The sequence below is a fragment of the Acanthaster planci genome, linkage group LG14 (genome assembly GCF_054643075.1).
Source record: "Acanthaster planci isolate LZ-2023a linkage group LG14, COTS_SCS, whole genome shotgun sequence".
NCBI lineage: Eukaryota > Metazoa > Echinodermata > Asteroidea > Valvatida > Acanthasteridae > Acanthaster > Acanthaster planci.
The window spans coordinates 14,411,243-14,432,154 of NC_141790.1; the positions used below are offsets into that span (position 1 = coordinate 14,411,243).

Below are 20,912 nucleotides of genomic sequence, written 5' to 3' on the forward strand. Positions count from 1 at the left end.
TCGTTGGTCCCGTATCTATCGTTAATTGAGTATGGCGTCATTTTCACATGAATTGCAAGTACCTGGGCGTGTCTACAAATTTTTCCACCAGCATGACGTCATCATCGAATGATTTGAGAGCCTCTCTCCGAGCTGATTCGAGGGCTTCATCAAAGTCGGCGGCCGTCATCACAATACGCATTCCCTGCAAACAGACGTCAACCAAGACCTTCATATTTATTCAGGAGTCAGTTATTTGCACGACATATGTGACAGATGACGGAGGTGGCAAGAGCAAGAGGCAGATGATGACTACATGGCACTACAGTACGGATTTTCCCGTGATTTTAAGATTATTTCGGGAAAAACAGCCGCATTCAAAGCAAAACTTTGACTGGAAAGGATTACTCACTTTGCCACCGCCCCCTCGGACGGCTTTCAGCATCACCGGGTAGCCAATCTTCTCTGCCTCTGCCCTCAGCCTGTCATCTGATTGGTCCACGCCATGGTAACCCTCGATGATTGGCACTCCAGCGGCGGACATGATGGACTTGGATGTGCTACACAGACGAGAACAAAACCAAAAGCACAATCCAAAAGCTCCTTAAAAATGTACTAAAAAGAGTCAAAATTGGCTGCAAACAGAGAGAAATGTTGGTCCCCAAATTTGTAACTTGCACATATCAGTAACTGATAAAAGAACATTAAATACGACAAAACCAACACCCCATGAACAAAAAAAAAATGCGCTCTGCAAGTAACTGATTTGTTAGGCTCAAGAACAAAGCCAAGGAAATGATTACTAAAAAGCGCCCTCTTACGATCTTACCTCTTGATTCCCATGTCTCTGATAGCCGCAGATGGAGGACCAACAAAAATCACCCCCTCTTTGTCACAAAGATCAGCAAATTCTGTATTCTCTGAGAGGAAGCCGTAGCCGGGATGGATTGCTTGGGCACCGCAGGACTTGGCCACCTGCAGAATCTTCTGTTTGTTGAGGTAGCTGAGCTGGGATGCAGCTGGGCCGATGTGGTAAGCCTCATCTGCCTGGTGGGCCAATCAAAAACAAGGTTTACTTCCCTGGAATAAAATGCCGATAGCGGAATGGTTCATCAAGCAAAATCTGTGCAGTGCTGCCCAGGTGCACGGTGCGTTTGGGAAAAAGCAGCTTGGTAGAAGCAGAAAAGCAAACCAGTACTGCAGAAAATCGGCAGATTGGAAAAGGAAGGTTGACCATGATATGGAGAAAAATGCACTGATTACAGTTGTAGATCAAAAATGTTGACTTTGAATTGAACTTGTCCATTTCAAAATATTTTCCACATCAATAATGTGTTGCATTAATAGAAAGCTAAATGCTTTTAAAATATACAATAAAATAGACAATGACACCTGTTCCTTTTTAGACAATGACACCTGTTCCTTTTTAGACAATGACACCTGTTCCTTTTTCTAGCCATAGTACTGAAGCATGAATTTAAACATTTCCAATTCTTACCATTGCCACGTGCATTGAGTGTTTGTCAGCATCGCTGTACACTGCTACCGTCTTGATGCCCAGTTTGCGAGCAGAGCGTATGACGCGGCAGGCAATCTCTCCACGGTTGGCAATGAGTACCTTGCTGATTGGCACTGGTAAAACATCTGCATAAGCACGAACAGACAACGAAGAGAAACGAATTGGAACAAATTAAATAGAAGGAAATATAAGAACTGTTTGTCAAGTGTACAATCAAAACAAGATGACAAGTACAAAAGCTGGGTGGTCTTTACCTATCAAATTGTTAACAGAAAGTGATTTATTGGGAAAGGAATGACACTTATTGCTTAATCTGACGGACTTCACAATTCTTACCTGATAACTGTCGGCATGATGAGTGAGATTTGGACAACCTGCCAGTATTCCTAGTGGATAAGAAATACACCGAAATGAAATGTAGCAAAAATTTTTCTCAACAGTTTTTCTAACGTTTTTACCTGGCGAAGACAGCTCAAATATCATTCACAAGTGTCTTGTAACCCGAATTCCATAAATGCTGTGTTGAAATTACTAAATACGCCTAAGAGCAACACGTTATGCAAGAAATTTAGCGCAACTCCATGCTTTACAATTTACATTCGTTTAGTACGCGTACTTACACATGCGCGAAATGCATAGCAACCAACTGCCTCTTATGCATGCATGGAAGAACTGCGGGCATGAAGAAGTCGCAGATATGGCCGTGTACAAAACGGGCTTCCAAAGCAAGCTAGGTCTGTTGTCTGCGCGTCTCCATGCATTCCCAATGGGCCAAAGACCTAGGCCTAGCTCTAGACAACATAACTCATTAACTGACAGAATGTGGCCTACGCTTGGAGGCCATTCATTTCGTACATGCACAAATGCGTACTACCAGATGAACGTAGGCCTAGATTGTTCACGAATCGCGACAGAAAGCGTAGAGTTTTACAAAACTTCCTACAAAATACATTGTCCACAGGCACATTTAGTAATTTCAACACAGCATTTATGGCACTTGTGAATGACATTTGAGCTGCCTCCGCCAGGTAAAAATGAGGGAAAAAACATTGAAGAAAATCTTGCTATGGCAGGAGGACTTTATACCCAGGACGTCAGTGATAGTGTAAATCATGGAGGTAGATGAAGACAATGTCCAGCCTAGCTAACAGCGTACGCTTACATTACGACAAAACAACAACAAAACACATGACTTCTATAAAGAAGTTATCTGGCTTCAAAACAGCACTGCAAAACCATCTACAGGTGGAATGAGCAACCCCCCCACTGGCCCCAGTTCCGTTCTGAGTGATGCTCATTTAGGTCCCCTCGTGCTTTTCAATTTCAGAGGACCTAGGCCTATCTTGCCTATTCATCCAGATCCAGACACATGACACGAGTTCGTAAATTGGGCACAATAAACAATTGCAAATTCCGTCCCTAACTCACTATATTTTGGATGAATCTATTCCTGACCCGGCATAAACAATCATTTTATGAATTTATTTATTTATAAAATACCCACCTTCCTTGCCGAAAAACCTCGGTAGCCAAAAGCAACCGACTCGCTCTCATGATCGTCGCCATTTTGTTGAGTGAGGGCGCTACAGTACAGGGCTTACTTCACACACTTATATAGGCCTACATGTATACTTTTTTCGTGCAGGGCCGTTTTCCAATACTCAACTTCGGCTCCGTGTCAGGCTTCAACTGTTTTTTTACTACCTGACTTTGAAGCTGTAAGCACACTAATTAGTCTAATAGTGCCACAAAACACCAAATAAGATGCAAGAGAGCAAAAACTTACAGTAATCCAATTTGATTGAAACGCTTCAGGCCCTCAATCGGGGATTGGTTTCGGGGACGCTCGAACGGAGACGAAGTTGAGTATTGGAAAACGGCCGAGATAATATTGACAAATATAATATGGAACCCCTACCATTTAATCACATTTCAGTTTATATTACGGACGAATACGATAATAGGCCAATATGAAGTCTATTTGCAATCCTCTCTTCGAGGTATCAGTCAATTCAATAGTGTATGTCATTCGACTCCACTCCTTGACTGAGCGGGCCCTACCTCAGTTCAGTCCAGTTCATCAATGCATTGGTTTTCATTAATCTAGTATCTCTCCGCACTTTTTTTTCTCTTTTCTCTGTTTTATTGATCATCTCTCCGCACTTGCTTTCGATGTCGCATGAGGCCATTTTCAAATAAAATGATAGTCACCTCATGATTTCAAATGAGTAGTGCCAGTATTTTATATGAACTAGCGAATTGATACACAAAGTTGTTACACATCTTCAATACACCATTCTCATTGGTCAGAAGTTCCAATGGGGGCCGATGCACTGTTCTGATTGGCTCGAATAATGATAGTAGTCGTCATAATTTTTCTACTTATTATTTAACACTACAGGAAAACATTTCACACAAAAGACTTTTTTTTCCAAAAAATTTAAACACAATTTTGTCGTTTATTTCTGTAGTAACGAGCTGCATCATACCCTTTTAATATTAACAATGGATGCCTTACATGTGGTAATATACAGAGTGGATGCAAAAGAAATGTTTTCCCCTGCATTGATGCACGTCTTCACTGTGTTTCACAATATGCACAAACAATTGTGGTGTTTAGGTCCTTCAAGTTGGGAAGAAATATTTTGTGTGTGATTATTTCAGGAAAGAAGAGACTCTCTGTTAGTTTCCACTTTACAGACGAATGAGGACCACTGATGGTTTCATTAGGAAAGAAAGCCAATCTCAAAAAGACTAAGTCCAGGTTTTACCCCGAGGTATTCCACAAAACCTTCTTCAACCTCAAGTTCTCTCTTGTTCAATTTTGCATTCTTCCCTAACTGCATGGTGCTGTAATTTCACATTAGAGTCAACATTATCAGGAATTTATAACTGTGAAAATACAGCAGAATAACGGCAGACAATGCAGAAATATTGCAGAAAAAACAAAGCTTCATAAAGCTCTTAAACGTGAGGTTTTAGTCAAATTAACCAAATAAGTCTTGGCATGATGCATATAAACGAGCATTCAAAGAGGAAGATTTTCTCTAGTTTTCAAAATCTGAGGAAGATGCTGGTCATCTGCTTTTTTTGCACAAAATAAAGTATTATCCTATGCGGACATACGACTATATGCATTTTATTCAGGGGTAAGAATGGAGGAAAATTAATTATGCACAAAACATCACAGATTTTGAGGGACCAAAAGCAACGTTATGTCTATGGTATACGTTTGGATTTGCCTCCTCAAGGCTCCCATTAAAAAGCCCATTTTGAGTGCTCCATACATATCAACTTGACATAAAAAACCATGAATGGTAAACTCAGGATTTTTCAGCTTTAAAAAAGATTGTTCGAAAATCCTGAAATTGGGAAAATCCTAAAGAAAAATACTGAAATCAGGGAAAATCTCGCGAAAAATCTCACCCCTGCTTATTACCAGCTGAAGAAATAAATTCATATAATTTATTACCTGAACCCTACCATCCACACATAACTTAGGAGGAATATGCATGACGTCTCTCAGAGTCTAGATACAGGGCATAATTTATAAAGTTATGGCAGGGGCAAATCAACAAGTACATGTAGTTTAAATGGGCAATATCCATAATAAAGATAAATGATGAATGCTGTGTCAATATGCCAAGAGTGTTCTAAATTCTTACGAGCATTTTTTTTTAATTTGATTACTGTTTAAACTCTAACCCATGAAGATCAAAGTAAAGAATTAACCACGACTGTTCAATGCCGTTACAAAATGTACCGTGGCGTCTGGTGTAATATAACTGCCGACGGCAGGTAAACTTTGCAAGAGCTGGTTGGCATTGAAACTAACTTTCTGTGATGGACTATTTCACCGTTGCCACCACTTCAGCGCCCTGAAATTGTATCAGTGATTAAGGCATGGAACAAATCCCAAACCAATTTCCAAGAGCTCCTGAGAGCACAGAAAGGGTTACCGGCCTCAATACCACCTAAGGCGTTTCACCAGTGACTGGTTTCCCAGTAGACGCTTTGCTTTCAAGGTGACTTTACAGAGAAACACCTTCAACACGTAAACTTAAACCCTGACCTCTTGAGAGAATAAGCCTTTCATTCACACCTATTGTAAGGCAAATCCAAGTGATCACTGGTTCCCAAATGCAAACCATATCTCGACAAATAAAAAGGTCCTCTCCACAAACTCTTTCCGTACCACATACTTTTTACACACAGTAGACCTCAGAATCTTGAGTCTGCTAGCAAATACTTAGTGCTTCATGAAAGGCTGAAAATCTCAGCCAACTTAACAACTGCTACAATAATGGACGTGCTGAGGAGCTTTGGACCAAGCCACTTTAAGCTGAAATTGAAGATAGCCTGTCCGAGAGTTACCTGAAGCCCAAGAGAAAGCATCTAGCCAGTGATATTGCTACATGTTACTTATGAGCCCAGTGACAAATGTTAACACAAGGGGGAAATTTCCCTACCCTTGTGAGGCAGTCAGGTAACGGAGACCTTTGTTCTTTAGGATGTACAATGTGGCGTAACCAAAATGGGCATATCTCCTTATAAAGGGTGTCTTTTACGTGGGTAGTCCGACACATCATCATTAAAATAAAACATCCATACTCGATCCTCGCAGAGGTACTTGCGCAGTGCTGGCTGTGTTTCCAGGCCTGTAATTCACAGTCCAAAGCCGTTTTGTTTTTCTTGAGCTTGGGGTTAAACGGCTCTCAAGTGGCAAACTTTCTACTGTCCTGTATAAGGGTATTGGTGTCTGACGATCCATTGTAAGAAATCCTTGTTGCACTGCACGTTGTTAAACTCATGCTACGTATGTGTACACTTTCCTGTTCAAAGAAGACACACAAAATGAGGTGATAATTTCACGTGGACATAGTGTCGTTGGTCTAATTTGATGAAAAGTTTTTATTACAACAGTAGGCTTCACGTATGTAATTGGTAGAATGTTAAAAACAAAATAAATTGGATTCCGTGCCAAAATGAGGAGTCGAGTCTTGTAACAGCTTGAAACCCGAGACTGAATTGGCTGCTAATGACTTAGCAGTCAATTACAGTCATCCGCACTTAATGAAAATCCTACAACAGATGGAAAAACAGTATCAATTTGACCTGACTTGGTAGGAAATATATTCTTTGTTGGAGTGTCACTCCATGTGCGGTGTAAACCGAGAAAACTGTGCATTAATGGAATTGGAGGTAGGCGGGGTGGTGTGAATCTGGCATGGGGGGTGGCTGTTTGCACTGACCTGTCCTCTGCTGTCCTGGCCAGATACTCCCTCTCAATAAGGCTTTCTATTCTCTTCTTGATGACCACAGGACTGGGTAGAAACCTGGACTTGAGCTGCTCAGTTACCTGGCCCAAGAAAGTAAAATTTGCCCATCAATCTAATGTTCAGTAGTGAAAAGACACAGTCATTTGCAATAGCAATTTGAGTAAACAGACAATACATTGTGAACAGTCTCCTTGGCACTTGAAGCTGATCGACAATTGGTCAAAAGCTCGGTCCACAGACAAGTGAGGTTTACTACCATCAATTCCACATTTGAAAAACACAGAGCCGGTCACTTCTTACCTCGGCTACAAGTACATTGTGTTGTCTCTTCTTCCTTGACTTCATAATGCGAACAATTGCAGCTTCAATCGTGACAAATCTGTTAAGGTCGATTGGTCTGACCAAACAACTGTGAAAGCCACATGTACTGAAATAAAAACTCACTACAGATGTGTAGACCAATTAAACACCTTAAGCCTGAACTTAACTTGATCAAAAAAAATATGAACTCTGTTTCTTTTAATTTGAAGTTAATTTCAACGCCTGCCTGGTATTAAAACTTGCGCTCTAGATCAGGGCAAAACTTTTGAAGGTTCCTGATCAGGAAAGACAGCTAATAGCAAATTTACATTGGCAGGGGACTAGCCTTGTAAGATATACATTACACACGCATTTTAGGCTGAACAGATAACGGTGGAGCATTTCTTCTTTTTTTTTTGGTCGCATTAGCAAACTAAGTGAGCCTTTACAAAACTTCGAGTGAATCAACGGCAAGGGTGTGACATTCAGCCACCAAGTGACAAAAAGGATATTCATGTTTCCTGTCCTCATCCACCCTTGTCCTAGTCTCTTTCCTCTCCGGCTCTGACTCACCCTTAGCTGCCACTGCAAGCCATCAAATATATCAAATGTGCCTTGTGTATAGTAACAAATTGCTTATTTATTCAGACTTGACATCTTGGTTTAACCCTTACTCCCTTGGGTGTGTGCAAAATCATTTCAAATTAGGAGGATTCAAGATTATTAGGGTTAATACTTCTAGTAACACTGTCAAGGACACTGGGGCCCATGTACTTGGGAAATGTCAAGGCTGGTCTGAAGTTGAGACGGATGAATCTCTCTTTAGGAGGAACAATTTTACATTTCTCTGAAAAGTTTGAAGGTTTGTAATGAAACTGGATGACAAAACTGGACTTGTATTTATGTCACAGAGGAGGCACTACCAAAGCTGGATTAAAATATGATTTCGCTGAAGAAAAAAAAAAAGAAAATTGAAATCAATTTCAATCCAAATAGGCAGTACAAGCAGAACCAAAGATATCTCGAGAACTGTAAGCAAGAAACTGTCTCTGGGTTATCAACTCACCTGTTTGGATTTTAACCCTGAAAAGCTTTGAGGTGAACATATCGTTGACGGTAAAAACATGACTATTCTCTGCAAAGGAGAGGAAAATGTTGGCAAAAAAGATGCACAGTGAATTCAGAGATCCAAAACAAGACACAACAGAAATTTCAATATTGAAGACCATTTCTAATCCTTTGCTGGAAAAACCAAAATAAACAGACTAACACCTCGGTTTCATATAGTATCGTCTAATATTCTTTTGAACTCTGCCAAGCTGTAATCTCTTAGTCGGGGACCAAGTTAAAGCCCAAAGCCAAAGACACGGGCCAGGGTACAAGGAATGAAAAATGTTTCTGGGTTATCTCATTCATCGGTCAGAAAACAAAGAGACAGCCTACCAGTCTCATGGGGAGGGGTCTGAAATCCTATCGTTCCCTTACCTATTTCTTTGCACTTAGGGTCTTTGACAAGTATTCTCTGCGTGGGTTTGCCTAAGGCAAGTGACTGCAGTGCCCTGATGAGATCCTTGGAGGGGATGTCTGTCTCTTGACTGATCTCCTGTGAGGGGATAACCAAAAAAAAGTTTCCAGCCGTCCAAGGGACCCATAATCAAATCCTGAAAGGAAAGGCTGTGAAATCATTAAGGCTTTCAGAAAGTAAAGAGAATTCTGCAATACCGCTCTCAGTGAAGTTGAGGTCTTGGTCTGGGATTTTTAACTCATCTTGCTACAAATATTCTTTCCTGTCACACACGTGCTATGTTCAGTATTGTCTTGTCAGTCTAAGAGTTACATGGCAACAAAGCTGTCGACAGTTCTAGGAAAACTTGTCCGCAGGGCATCCGTTCAAGGTTTTGGGTGGGCAAGGCGATGAACTGTCTCGGTCATACCTCATATGTGACCTGCTCTCTGGTGTTGAACAGCATAAGAATGCACATCTGGTATGTTGACACCTGGATGATATGTCTCCGCTGCTCAACCTTCCCTACCTCCTGAAAAAAAAAGAATGCGTGAATGCAAATCCAAAATATTTGTGGAATTCTTACCCAGTGTTCCGGTAGCAATATTCATCCTTAAGGCTTGAAAATGTGCGATATAACACTTCATTCGTGTCTGCCCACTAACTGTTTACGTGAGGTTTTTGAGTTTGGTCGTGGAACAGCCAGTGATCCCAAAATGTAAATTTCACCAAATTACTGAGATCTAGTCAAGAGACCTTTAACAGCAGTCCGTGAAGGAAAGAAGGCACAAGTGAAAAGTGACCGAGAGTTAACTATGATGGAAACCACCCAGTCAAGAAGGACCTGATAACCCAATCCATGTATCTATGCTACTGATGACATCGCCAGCAGGTGTGGTAAGAGTCTGAAAGCAAGGGCAGGAACCACTGTGCCGGCCTGACTGTCCGGTTCATTTAGAAAGACCAACAAGCTTGACGAGTAACTTTCCCCTGCAGCTGGGCAATACGATCTCTAACTCTTCCTGCTTCAAATGTAGTAGCAGTGCACAGGCATTGGTACTCACCTTTTTGGACCCATAGAAGACAGCGTGTAGGTCTGCCGAGCCGAGTTGCGGCGTCAGTGATATCTGTCTCCCTGTGTGCTTTGTCAAGTAAAACCTGTAAACAGGTTCAAAGTGAGATTAGTAATGCAGAGAATGACTAGAGTTCTATTCAGCATCAATCTGCTTACCTCTATAATGGACAGGATTTGAGGAACACATTTTTCCTTTGAAAAAATGCATGAAGGCAGTACACGGAATGACACTCTGGTTTTGTCTACAGTTACTTGATTTCAGGTACGAGTCAAACATTTATATCCATCCACTCAGAAAGGAGAAAACAGCCTACTTATGTAATTCACACATACGCTACAAATTCTGAAGTCATCTTAGGGCTGGTTCATACTCCCTGCATTCGCACATACTTTCATCTTTTCTCAAATCTCGGCCGACAAAAGTTTAAAACTTTCAATTTGTCAGAATATGCATACATTTGGTGCGTACGTACCATCCATTATTTTCAAAAGCTGCGTGCAAGGGCGCGCATTTTCATTACACACTGCGCTTTCCCTCATAAACTGCAGACACCTCAAAAAAACCCTTCACGCTCGGCTGCGTACACGGTGAATACACAGTATGAACCGGCCTTCAGTATGGTGCTAAGGAGGCAAAACATCCAACTGGAAGTCCCAAGGATGTAATGTAAGAGGTCAACTTGTGGCCACAGAGGCATCAGATGACCAACCTCTTGAAGGCTTCAAAGGCACCTCTGGCCTGATGTGGTATCGTACACTGTGGTGTGGCCGACTGTGTGGGCCAGAAACCAGTGGTCAAGACGCGCACGCTCAGGTCCACTCCATACATGTTGATCTGCAAGGGTCAAGAATAGTAAACTGACTATGTCAAAGTCTAACAGAAACACCAACCGACGAAAGGTTCATTCACTGAGCACAGTACACATAAAAATTGGGCAAAAGAAAGACATGTGACACAAGGGTAAAGAATGCTGGATATCCTCTCCATATGAGTAACATCTTGAAATCTCCTAACAATCTCCTACTGAACTAACAGGATCCCATGAGAGATATAACTCAAGATGGGAGAGGAGTGGAGACTTACCTGTGCTGTTTGCACGTGGTTCTTGAATTCCTCCATGAATGTGTTAGACACCGTCATGTCCTTGAACATCCCTTCAAGCTTAGATGTGAACTGACAGCCACACTCCGTCTGATGGCAAACCAAGTAAACGTTGACCAGAATCAAACAAGAAAGGGTCAAATGGCACATAGTATCCACTGGAAGACCCTGTATTCTGACAGTGGACAAAAAAGCAGGACGTTAAGGGTCTCATATCTTGCTGCTGATGATGCTTGTCTCATTTTTACCTTCAGCTTGGAGATCATGTTCTTCTCAGAGTCGTCTGAGACGCTCTTGTTCAGCAGTAGCCTCTTGGCAAGATGCTGCTTGTAGTAGCGCTCAAACACGTCCTTCTCTTGCAGAAATCGGAATAGGATCATGCTCTTGTCAAGGATGGCCTCCACTTCTTGCTCCGAGAGCTATGACCCATAAAAAAGGGGGAGGCGGGATTGGATGTAAGAATGAGAGTGGCAGAAATGTTTACGCTTGAGTTGGGTCGGCTGATTGGCTTGGAGAAATGCCCAACCCTAAGGAGATGACTGACAGAAAAGTTTTCTGTCTCAACAGTTTTTGTTTGACCTTGGTACATCCACAAAAATGTGCGAATGGTATAAATCCTACAATTGGATAATCAATTATTAATAATGGCTACGAAATGACAAAGTGTCTCATGTTGCCATAATGCCAGATATGTGCATTTTACAATACACAAGGTTATAAAAAATATTTGTTACATCAAATACTTTAATGAGAAAGTTCCCTTCAGCCCAATTTAAAATTCAGTTTGCAACAGCAATATGTGTAATTCTCAAGCCGATTGCAAACACAGAGCAAATAGTTACCTCACATTTCAGTATATCCTAACCTTCTCATCACCAGAGACAACTTCTGCCTTACCCCTTTGACACCTTTCTTGAGCTTGTCGTCGATGAAGAGCGACAGGTACTCAGGCGACTTGGGGTTGAGATTGAGGAAGTATTCAAAGTCCCCTGAGATGGTCTGCTTGAACTTGCGATCGTTGTTGAAGGATTCCCGCAGGAACATGTCAAACCTATCCTTGAGCTCCAGAAGGTCCTGGACAAATATCAACAACTCAAAAGTCATTCATTTTGATTACCAACATTATTTTGGCTACACTTCTGAACTTAATGAACTTTCGTAACTGACATTTAAAGTAATTCTGAAAAAGAAAACAATTCTAAAACCAATTAAGAAACAAAGGCAGTATCTTAAATGAAGAGACGGGTAACAGGTGAGAGAAAATTGCTTGAAAGTTCAAAATATTTCAAGTAGATGTTGGACTCGTATCTTTGGGAATGCTTACATCACATCCTGATATTCAACATTAAAAAGCCAATGGACGTTCAGTTTGCAATGAAATGTTGGCTGGAATTTGATGAAGTGAATCACCTGTACATATTGTATTGGATTCTTTCCACTGTCTTCCTCCTGTACCAGGGCCTTGCCTTGCTCTCGTAGGTAACCACTCACACACTGGCACATGGTTTCTAGACCTTTGGGGACACGGATGAAGAGCTTGTACATGCACGCCAGGTCTGCGAGGGAATCATTGTAACTAGTATCACCCCGAGGTCAATGCAATGGACTGCTAAGTGGACGCACTGCTAGAGAAGTTGACATATTAAGCAGAAATCAGCTGAGAAGAAAGACTGTGTCTGAATCACATGGTTGTGGCTTAAAACTGCACAAAAGACTATGGTCAGACAATGTACAGAACATGCAGTGACCTTTGCCTTGACAGAGTGCATTTAACACAGCGAACAAGTCAAAGTGAATGATTCAAGTTCAATGGCATCCTAGCAGTTCACTCATCTTTGCTCAGTAGAAAATTATCTTACCATCTTTCTTGTTATTTTTCAACATGTGGACTACGCCCGAGTTCTCCATCTGAAAAGTAAAGTTAAATATTGGACGCTTCATAAAAAAAAAATTAACATTTTTTCAATCGATGTGACTTTTATCACATAGCATTAAGCATTACAAATTTTAATTGGTGATACTTTCGGGATTAAATTCTAAGCATAACAGTATTCAGAAATTCCAAGTCTGCATACTTACCTCAACAATGTTCTTCATGTGTTTGCTAATCAGCTCATCTTCTAGAACCTGTACAAAATTGATAACAGGCGTCCCAGATATTTAATAGACTTGGTACAAAGGCGTCACAGCAAAGGAAGTTTGTGGTAGTTTTATCTAACAGTGCTTGAGCGAAAACTCAGGGCAAAACATGTACAGCTGTCTCCTCTTTCTGCACCGTACAGTTACAGAGCATTTCTAAGGAAAACATGTTTTCTGTTTTTATGTGTTCAGACAAATATGGAAGCATCCAAATCGAATGCAGTGTCATTTGTCATAGTGGATAAACCCTTGTGCATGCCTAACAACACATGTAGCCATTGCTTGTAGCCATTGCTTGTAGCCATTGCTTGTAGCCATTGCTTGGCATGCAAGGATTTATCCACTACAAACACAGGCCGAGGATTCCCCTTGTTTTCTCTGAGTGACACAATCTACATTCAGAATTTGCATCTTTGCAAGAACAGAAAAAAGCCCTTTCAAGTTTGTCATAGTTGAGCTCTGAAGACAAATGACACTGCATTCAATTACGATGCTTCCATATTTATTTGAACAGATAAAATCAGAGAAAGCATGTTTTCCTTAGAGGTGCTCTTACTATACAAACATCACACACTGAAATCCAACCATATATCATATACTATCAGATGTATGGTTTGCAGAGAATCAAGGAGGAAATCTTGAGGCAGGCCACACCTTCACGATGGGTTCCTCAGTGGACTTGTCCAGATAGTGTGCTGCCCTCTCAGCCTCTTCATTGATGCGTGCTTCCACCTTCCGGATGTAGACGGAGGCACTGTTCTCAGCCAGGAACTTTTGACTCTCTGCCTGCCAGAATTGAATAATTCCCGCAATATTTCAAGGTACCACCTTTTTTGGGTGCTGTCAATGTTACGACAGTGATTTCGAAACTCGTAGTGGCCGAAATCAACCGTGCCTATGGACTACTTTACTTCGCTCCACGCTTTTATGGGGAGGGGGGGAAATGTGACTTTTGTCAACACAGAACCAAGCACCAAGTTGGAAAGTTGTCTGTGGCAACCAGTGTGCAGTTAACTAGATGAGTTTTAGTCTCTAAAACTGGAAGGACTAAACTGTGTTGTTTTTTTAAATGCCTTGGGTAGTTTCAGCACTTGGGGTGCTTCTGCACTGCCACTCTATCAACTTAAAGGGGGTCACAATTTCCTTAAGAGGTCACAAATGTAAAACCACTAACTCTTGGCTCTGCATCCAAACTTGTGCAAAACATCTTTTCATTTATTATCCCTTGAGAATCCACCAGTGCGCAACTAATGGACGGTACATTGCCATGGGTAGTTGTGTACTTTCAGACTTCACTACTCACTGAGTGCCAACCATTACACGAAAGAGGCAATTTCACCGATGTACGCTACATCTAGGACTACCCAATGCTATAAGATTAGGGTGCACTACAACATGACAACAGGTCCATTCCCAGTACCCCATAGAAAAGCATACTGTTGCACTTTTCCCTGACTGTGCTACGCTATGAACATCTAACAAAAGAAGTGCACTAACAATGGATGCTCATGGTTATTGCACTGCACTTCTTTTGTTAAATGTCCATAGTGATATGTGCACAACCTTGTCTCAATCCATGGGTCGACAAGTGATTACCTGGTAGAACTCTGCCGACTGCTCCAGGAATGGCCGTTCAAAATCCTCCTCATACACAGACCTTGAGTCGATCCCCAGCACCATCAACGTGTGGCATGCATTCTTAACAGCGCTCCTGAAAAAAAAAATCAAAAACAGAGGGATAAATTCCAAAGACATGCTGATAAAAACAAATTCAACCAGTCAAACATCACTGCTGTAGCCACTGGTATACACTAGTTTTTGTTTGATTTTGTGAAAAAATTCAAGGAATGAGTTTGACATAACACACGACTTTTTGAATTTGATAAAACAAAAAACAAAAACGACCACACAAAGCCGGACAAAACCTTCAAATCAGATTAAAAAGTATTCTTATTCAGACCGCTGATCCAGTTCACCCAAGGCTTATTTCATGAAGATGCAGACCCCTTAAACTTTGAAGCAAAGAAATGTTGATGTATCAGCTGTTATTTTTTGTAGTCTTTGTACAGTGGCAAATATGACACATAGATAACCTGCATTCACAATCTTCACTATCAAGTAAACTGAGAATGGCTTGACAGCATACCTGTCTACGACCTCGCCTCGTCGTTCCTTCATCACCAACTGCAGTAGTGTCTGCCGTAGGTGGTCCCGAATGTTGCCGTAGCGCACCACCTGATCCCGGAAGATCTTCAGTCCCAGGTTGTAGACGTTGTCCACCTTATTCTGCTGCACGTAGACCCGGTCCTTTAGAGGAAACAGGTGCGCACATTTCTAACTGGTCGTGTTTAAAAAGGGGTCAACAGATTCATGTCCCTCTTTTCTACGACTGAATTATTCAACACGAAACTCTCCCTTGCACTGGGCTACCTCAAAATCCACAACAACTCTGTCAAACTCATCCAAGCTAGTGTACCGTTACACACTCCGAAATACAACACCGGGGCAAACTGACTGCCAACAAAAGATTGATTTCAGAGGTACGCTGAGTGCAAGTGGAAAAAGGACACGGTGAGAGGAGGGAAAATATTTGTCTTAGGTCAGCTGCGAGGCAGACTGGATTTCCATCAAACGGGCTGCCCTATAATGTGCCTGTGAGTACCAGACATTCCTGAGATTCTTGGACGGTAAGGTAATCGTCCCTGCTAAGCAGGACAAGCAGTACGGGATAATCGACAGAAGCAGGAGGACTGGGTGAGGGGGAATGGGTGGACATGGGAGGGGGTAGTGGTGAACAGTAAGAAATAATTTACACGATTCATACACATAATAAAAACACCCTGTAATCACATGTATCTCACCCCAAAGAGAAAAGAAAATTAACATTTAAGGTTTGTTATTCGTCGTAATTAATGCATCAAACAAAAACAAACTGAAATATGTCAAAACTTTTGTATTAACTGATTCAACATATTTATCTTCAATGTGATATGTGACCAGAATCTAATCTAGACGTACGTCGAATTCTGCAATACGTTACAAAAGAAAAATACACACATAAAATGTGGAGAAAGTACTTAGTAATTGATTACATATCTGTGGATGGCAGAGGTTAAGAATAGGTTTCTTACCATGTACATCAGGATATCTCTGATCATCACCATGGCTGTCTGGTGATCATTCCAGGCTGCATTTAGTGTCTGTAGGAAGTTGTTATTCAGCGATGCCAAGACCTCAGCCCGCACCTATTGAAAACAAAATAACTGAACTCTTTTTCCACTCTTTTTTTTTTCCAACTTGAATTAATACGATTCTACAATGACCGACAAAAAATGCAGTGCAAAAGACCAGAGATCGCTATTCGAAAGGTAGCTTTCAGTCAAATATCATAACATTTTCCACACTTTAATGTATGAAGTGTGCCGAAGGCTAAAGAAAATAAGAGTATTTTGCAGGGCTTTGGAAATTTAGGGAAATATGACTGATTGAGGACACACCCAAACCAAAAGATCTGTGGTCACTGGTTAAGAGCTAATGTTAAAAAATACCCCCAAAAACTTACTTTTTCGACTAAATGTTCTGTGACAACATCCCTTAGGCCTGTGTAAAGCCGCTCCCCATGCTTGTGAAGCACCATGGTGTAAGCATTGCGGTAGAGCTCCTCAAAGCTCAGACCGCTGTTGTTCTTACGCTGAATCTCTTGGATGGCATTCTTTAATAGCGCCCAGATGTTGTCCACGTACTTATCATCCATGTTGGTCTGTGGAAAGTTGGACAAGTCCAGTGAAGTCAAAAGCTGTTCACAGGCAATACCCCTCTCGTGCCCACAGTGTGTATGTTACTGTCAGTGTCTCGTATCATGTTTTCAAGTTTGTGAATATGGTGAACTTTCGCTCGGATACACAAAAGCAACACAGAAAGTCAACGACACAAGTGGATGTAAACTAATTAGAGAGTTCCCACCATAATCCCGCATGTAGGAAAACTTCAATCAAACTTCATTACCTACTTGTAATTAATGGTAAGGTTAAAAAGGCGGTGCACCCCATGACATGCCATGTACAGGGGTTGACAGCGGTTGGGATGAAAACGCGAGACACAGGAAAAACACACACGCACATGTGGGCAGGGACAACCTAGCAGAGGAAAAAGGTCTTGGACTACAGACCGTGCTTGGAACCAAACTGAAGACTGGATTAAAAGTGATGAGCACAAGCACTTGCTGACAAACTACGGCACTTTGCCCACCTACATGTACTTAATCCTAATATAAACACATTATTTTCCTTTTTATTTGCAGAAAGATTGACCACTTCCGGGAGTATAAATCCACAGAAACATTTCTGTTAGTGATTAACGTGATCTTAAAAAAAACATCTGGGGTGCTTTTCAGAAAAAAAGATTACATTAGAACAGTAAGCAGTCACCCCTCATCCTGTTCAATGTAGTTTCTAACAACATCCCAATAACATGCACGCCCTGTCGGATGCTACTGATTTGACCACAACACAGACTTGTATAGGTAATTGCCAGTGTCCCTGTGGGGAATTGGAATTAATTTTCATTGATTTTACTGGCACAGGTCTGAGCCTGTACATGTAGAAGGTATATGTGCAATTCCATGCACATGTCGTTTTCATGTCACAACTTATATTGTAGTTGAGAATTTTGGTCAATCCTATCAAATTTAACACTGCAACAGTTTCACAGCATACGACTGGTTTATGTTTCAGGATCATGTTTTCCTCTGTGTCAACAATTTGATATCTGAAGATTGATATCAACTGAACCATTTCATGACAAATCATAAATTTTCTGTTCGACACGTAAGGTAAATTTGACATGACTGACAATTTGTGGGATTTTCTAAATGAAATCCAACAGGATTAGGTTACTAAGAGTTATTCACAAGCAATAAAATATGCAGCAGCTTCCAGTGTTGTAATGGAACATTTTGTATTTCCTAGCTCAATTTACACAAACTGAAACTTTCAAATGACTAATGCTACTTCTATAGAATACCATACATCAAAGGACGCCCTACGATTATCCTACCATTAACCCTTAACCCCTCGGCATGTTTTCTAGAAGGCTGACTCAACCTGTGAAATTCCAACACCCTTTCGCTGCTGGGTGGGGTATATGTACTCAACCTGCTGGATTCCAACAGTCCACTTGCCATATCAGTACACGGCACAACAAGGCCCAACTAACTCCAACAGGGAGCAAACTCCAACAGGGAGCAAACTGTTGGGTTTTGGCTGAGTGGGGATACTTGGTCATATACCATGTATAAGGAATGGGGACACAGTGTACTCATCCCTTCAAGGTCCAACAATTGCAGGGCTATACAACATTTTATTTGTTGGGGGGCTCAAATTTCTTTGTTTTATCTGTGACTTCTCTTAAAAAAAACAAGGTCACCAAACACACTGGAGCAATTTATTCTCCTCCTTAACCCTAACCCCCGAGGCCTTTTTCCTAGGAACCATCCCGAATCCTCCAAAATATTTTGCAAATGCCATTCAGAGGTGTGCCTAACTGCCCAAATCCTTCAAAATCCTCCGGCAATTCCTGTCATTATTTTGAGGCAGTACGAATGGCGCTCTTGAGCTGTGCGGTTGATTCAAAAGAAATATCGGGCTGAATTTGTGCTTGACTAAGCACAAACAACACAAGGTCTAATCCACGACCTTCACGTATGGCATCCTTCGAAATCAGCCATGCACTTTTGCCACACACCCTGAATCCTCCAAATTTGTCCACTCTGCAGACAAGGAGTTTGGAGGATTTGGGAGGGTTAGGGTTAAATACAGGTACATGACCAAATGACCCCCATGGTTTACAGACACACACATACCAGCAGTCAGCACTTATCATCAAACACCCAGCAGCAAGTACTGGACATTACCAACCATGCCCACTGTTAGTATTACTGCATGTGTACAGTACTCATCCCATCATAACACTACCCTTCATGTTGTAAATTTCATATGTACACAGAACTCAACCCATCAAATTTCAACAAACTCTGTTGTTGTAAACTGATGGGACAGGGAACGTTAGGGTTAATATCATACCATACTATGGTAAGAGAGATATTAGGAATGTTTTGGTGTCTCCCTCAAAGTACATTGTACAACCAAACATTTTAATTCCATTAATTAATTTAAATTAAATCAGCCAACCGGGACACTTATTTCACTCTCCAGTTAAGTATGAAATTTACACAGAGATCTAATTCAACACCCCCCCCCAAAATGAGAAAGAAACATCAGCTGTCTCAAAAGCCTATAAATGAAAAACCATGGATTCTTCATAGGACTGTCTGAAGAATTTTAAAGGTGTGGAATCCATTTATCAAATTGCAAATCAGTAATTATGTTGCTAACAATGCTACTTTTATTCCCCACCCATGTAACATACAAATTTTTATTTTTTATTGTCTCTTGATAGACTTCAAATTCTCAACTTTTTTTGGAAATGTCCTCACTTTTTTGGAGTATAATTCTAATTTGATATTAGTCCCAACTTGATGGTCCCAACAATGGTGGAATAAAAAGCACTTCCAAAAGAAACTGCTAATTTTACTAATTTTAGTTCACAAAAGTTTGAATGAATGTAATAAATCTTCTTGGAAGATAATGTCAAAAAGGTAAAGCATTAATTTTTTATTTGGAAATGAAAGAAAATTACTAGATAGTAGATAACTTAAATACATAAATGTGACAAATCTGGGTCACAAACAGTTCTGGATGAATTGAATAAATAACTATTAATTTAAGTAAACAAAAGCTTGACCCAGATCAAGCATTGTCCATATTATGGGCAATGCCCCTCTGCACAAACCAATGAGACTTGTCTGAAAACCCCGAGTGTTTTCTAAGTAAATGCGTTGGAATTTTCTCAGCTAAATCACTTTTGAGGACATGTTATCACTTTCTGATTGCTGTAACAACATTTTATGGGAAAATTAGTGTTGTCCGTATATGGAACTCTTTCTGAGATGCACTACATACAGCAATTACTTCAAACATGACTTTCCCAGCCCTAAAGGCAAAACTAAAAAAATCTTGAAGGTCTAGGCCCCCCCTAGTTAGGCCTATAATCTAAAACATGCACACAAAAAAAAGAAAGACAACAACAAAAGCAATCCAGATAACTTGTCTTTCAACCCATTAAGGCAGGCAAAAAGCTGAAATAATTAATAACTAGAACTCAGAACACGTTAAATATATAATCAAAAAATAAAAATTGAACAGGCCCCCTGCGAGGCCCTATCTCTATCATGTAAAGCACTATGGTTACCATACACTTAGGCCCTCACTATCCTTAATGATTTTTGTTCTCCTTACTGCTTACCGGGAACGCCCGAATCCGCATCTTTGTGTCTTTCTTCGCGCCCTTGGTTAAGCTCATGTTGTTCTGCAGTCTGCTTCACGTTGACTAATACATCAAACTTAGACAACTAGGCTGGCCGGTAAACACCCAAAATCGTCGGTGACACACCGCACACTGCCCCAAAATCAAAGTGCAGATTGCGTGATGATGACAGCGTAACTTCCACACTTTAGCACGACAATGCTGTTTATGAACCAGCTAAAAGCTGACAGCATAAGCAAGTTTTCTCTCCTCTGGTCTCCTTACCCCTTCGGTGGTTCATAGGAAACACAAAAATACGATAAAATATAGAAACTGATTTCTACAAACGTCAAAAAATGACGAATTCCTTACTATCTGCTTCCAAAATGACAACGACTGAAGTTGAGCTGGGTAAGGACTGATAACCGCCTGACCTTTGGGAACTACTTTGACCTTTCTCATTTTTTTCGTTTTGGTCTTATCTGCAATAATTTGAATTGTGTATTTACTTTAACATATTTTTACAACCCCAAATGCATTCATTCTCCCAAATACCCAATGACTTTTCATGAAGGCGTATCATAAGAAATTGGGAGATCTTGCGTATGAATAAGGTTATGACCTTCTAGAGTGAGCTGGCACTACCTCATTCA

The 20,912-nt window shown here is 40.9% G+C and overlaps 2 protein-coding genes across 2 annotated transcripts in view; both read right to left on the minus strand.

Annotated features, from left to right (window-relative positions):
* mccc1 (methylcrotonoyl-CoA carboxylase 1) overlaps positions 1-3,111 on the minus strand; it is a 9,861-nt gene extending 6,750 nt beyond the window's left edge. Inside the window, exons 1-6 of the mRNA XM_022232316.2 lie at positions 3,003-3,111; positions 1,835-1,884; positions 1,478-1,623; positions 809-1,026; positions 392-539; positions 63-184 (exon numbers count right to left, since the gene is read on the minus strand). Coding sequence (XP_022088008.2) covers positions 63-184; positions 392-539; positions 809-1,026; positions 1,478-1,623; positions 1,835-1,884; positions 3,003-3,064 — 746 coding nt within the window. The 5' untranslated portion in view covers positions 3,065-3,111. The remainder of the gene's footprint in view (positions 1-62; positions 185-391; positions 540-808; positions 1,027-1,477; positions 1,624-1,834; positions 1,885-3,002) is intronic.
* A 1,858-nt stretch (positions 3,112-4,969) lies between these two features.
* cul3 (cullin 3) lies at positions 4,970-20,693 on the minus strand. The gene is made up of 21 exons (XM_022232275.2): positions 20,260-20,693; positions 16,460-16,657; positions 16,029-16,142; positions 15,044-15,204; positions 14,494-14,608; positions 13,552-13,683; positions 12,838-12,885; positions 12,618-12,666; positions 12,169-12,314; positions 11,656-11,832; positions 11,007-11,177; positions 10,741-10,848; positions 10,367-10,491; positions 9,646-9,739; positions 9,012-9,113; positions 8,563-8,680; positions 8,144-8,212; positions 7,590-7,662; positions 7,078-7,147; positions 6,751-6,857; positions 4,970-6,330 (listed from the first exon to the last, which is right to left on the minus strand). The coding sequence occupies exons 1-21, from the start codon at positions 20,314-20,316 to the stop codon at positions 6,306-6,308; spliced, it is 2,259 nt and encodes a 752-aa protein (XP_022087967.1). The 5' UTR covers positions 20,317-20,693; the 3' UTR covers positions 4,970-6,305.
* Positions 20,694-20,912: the final 219 nt, after the last annotated feature.

Coding starts and splice junctions, on each gene's coding strand:
- cul3 (XM_022232275.2), bottom strand. CDS start 20,316: ATGAGCTTAACCAAGGGCGCGAAGAAAGACACAAAGATGCGGATTCGG. Junction 16,143..16,459: donor CAGAACATTTAGTCGAAAAA/GTAAGTTTTTGG, acceptor TGTTTTCAATAG/GTGCGGGCTGAGGTCTTGGC. Junction 8,213..8,562: donor CCCTAAGTGCAAAGAAATAG/GTAAGGGAACGA, acceptor TCTCCTTTGCAG/AGAATAGTCATGTTTTTACC.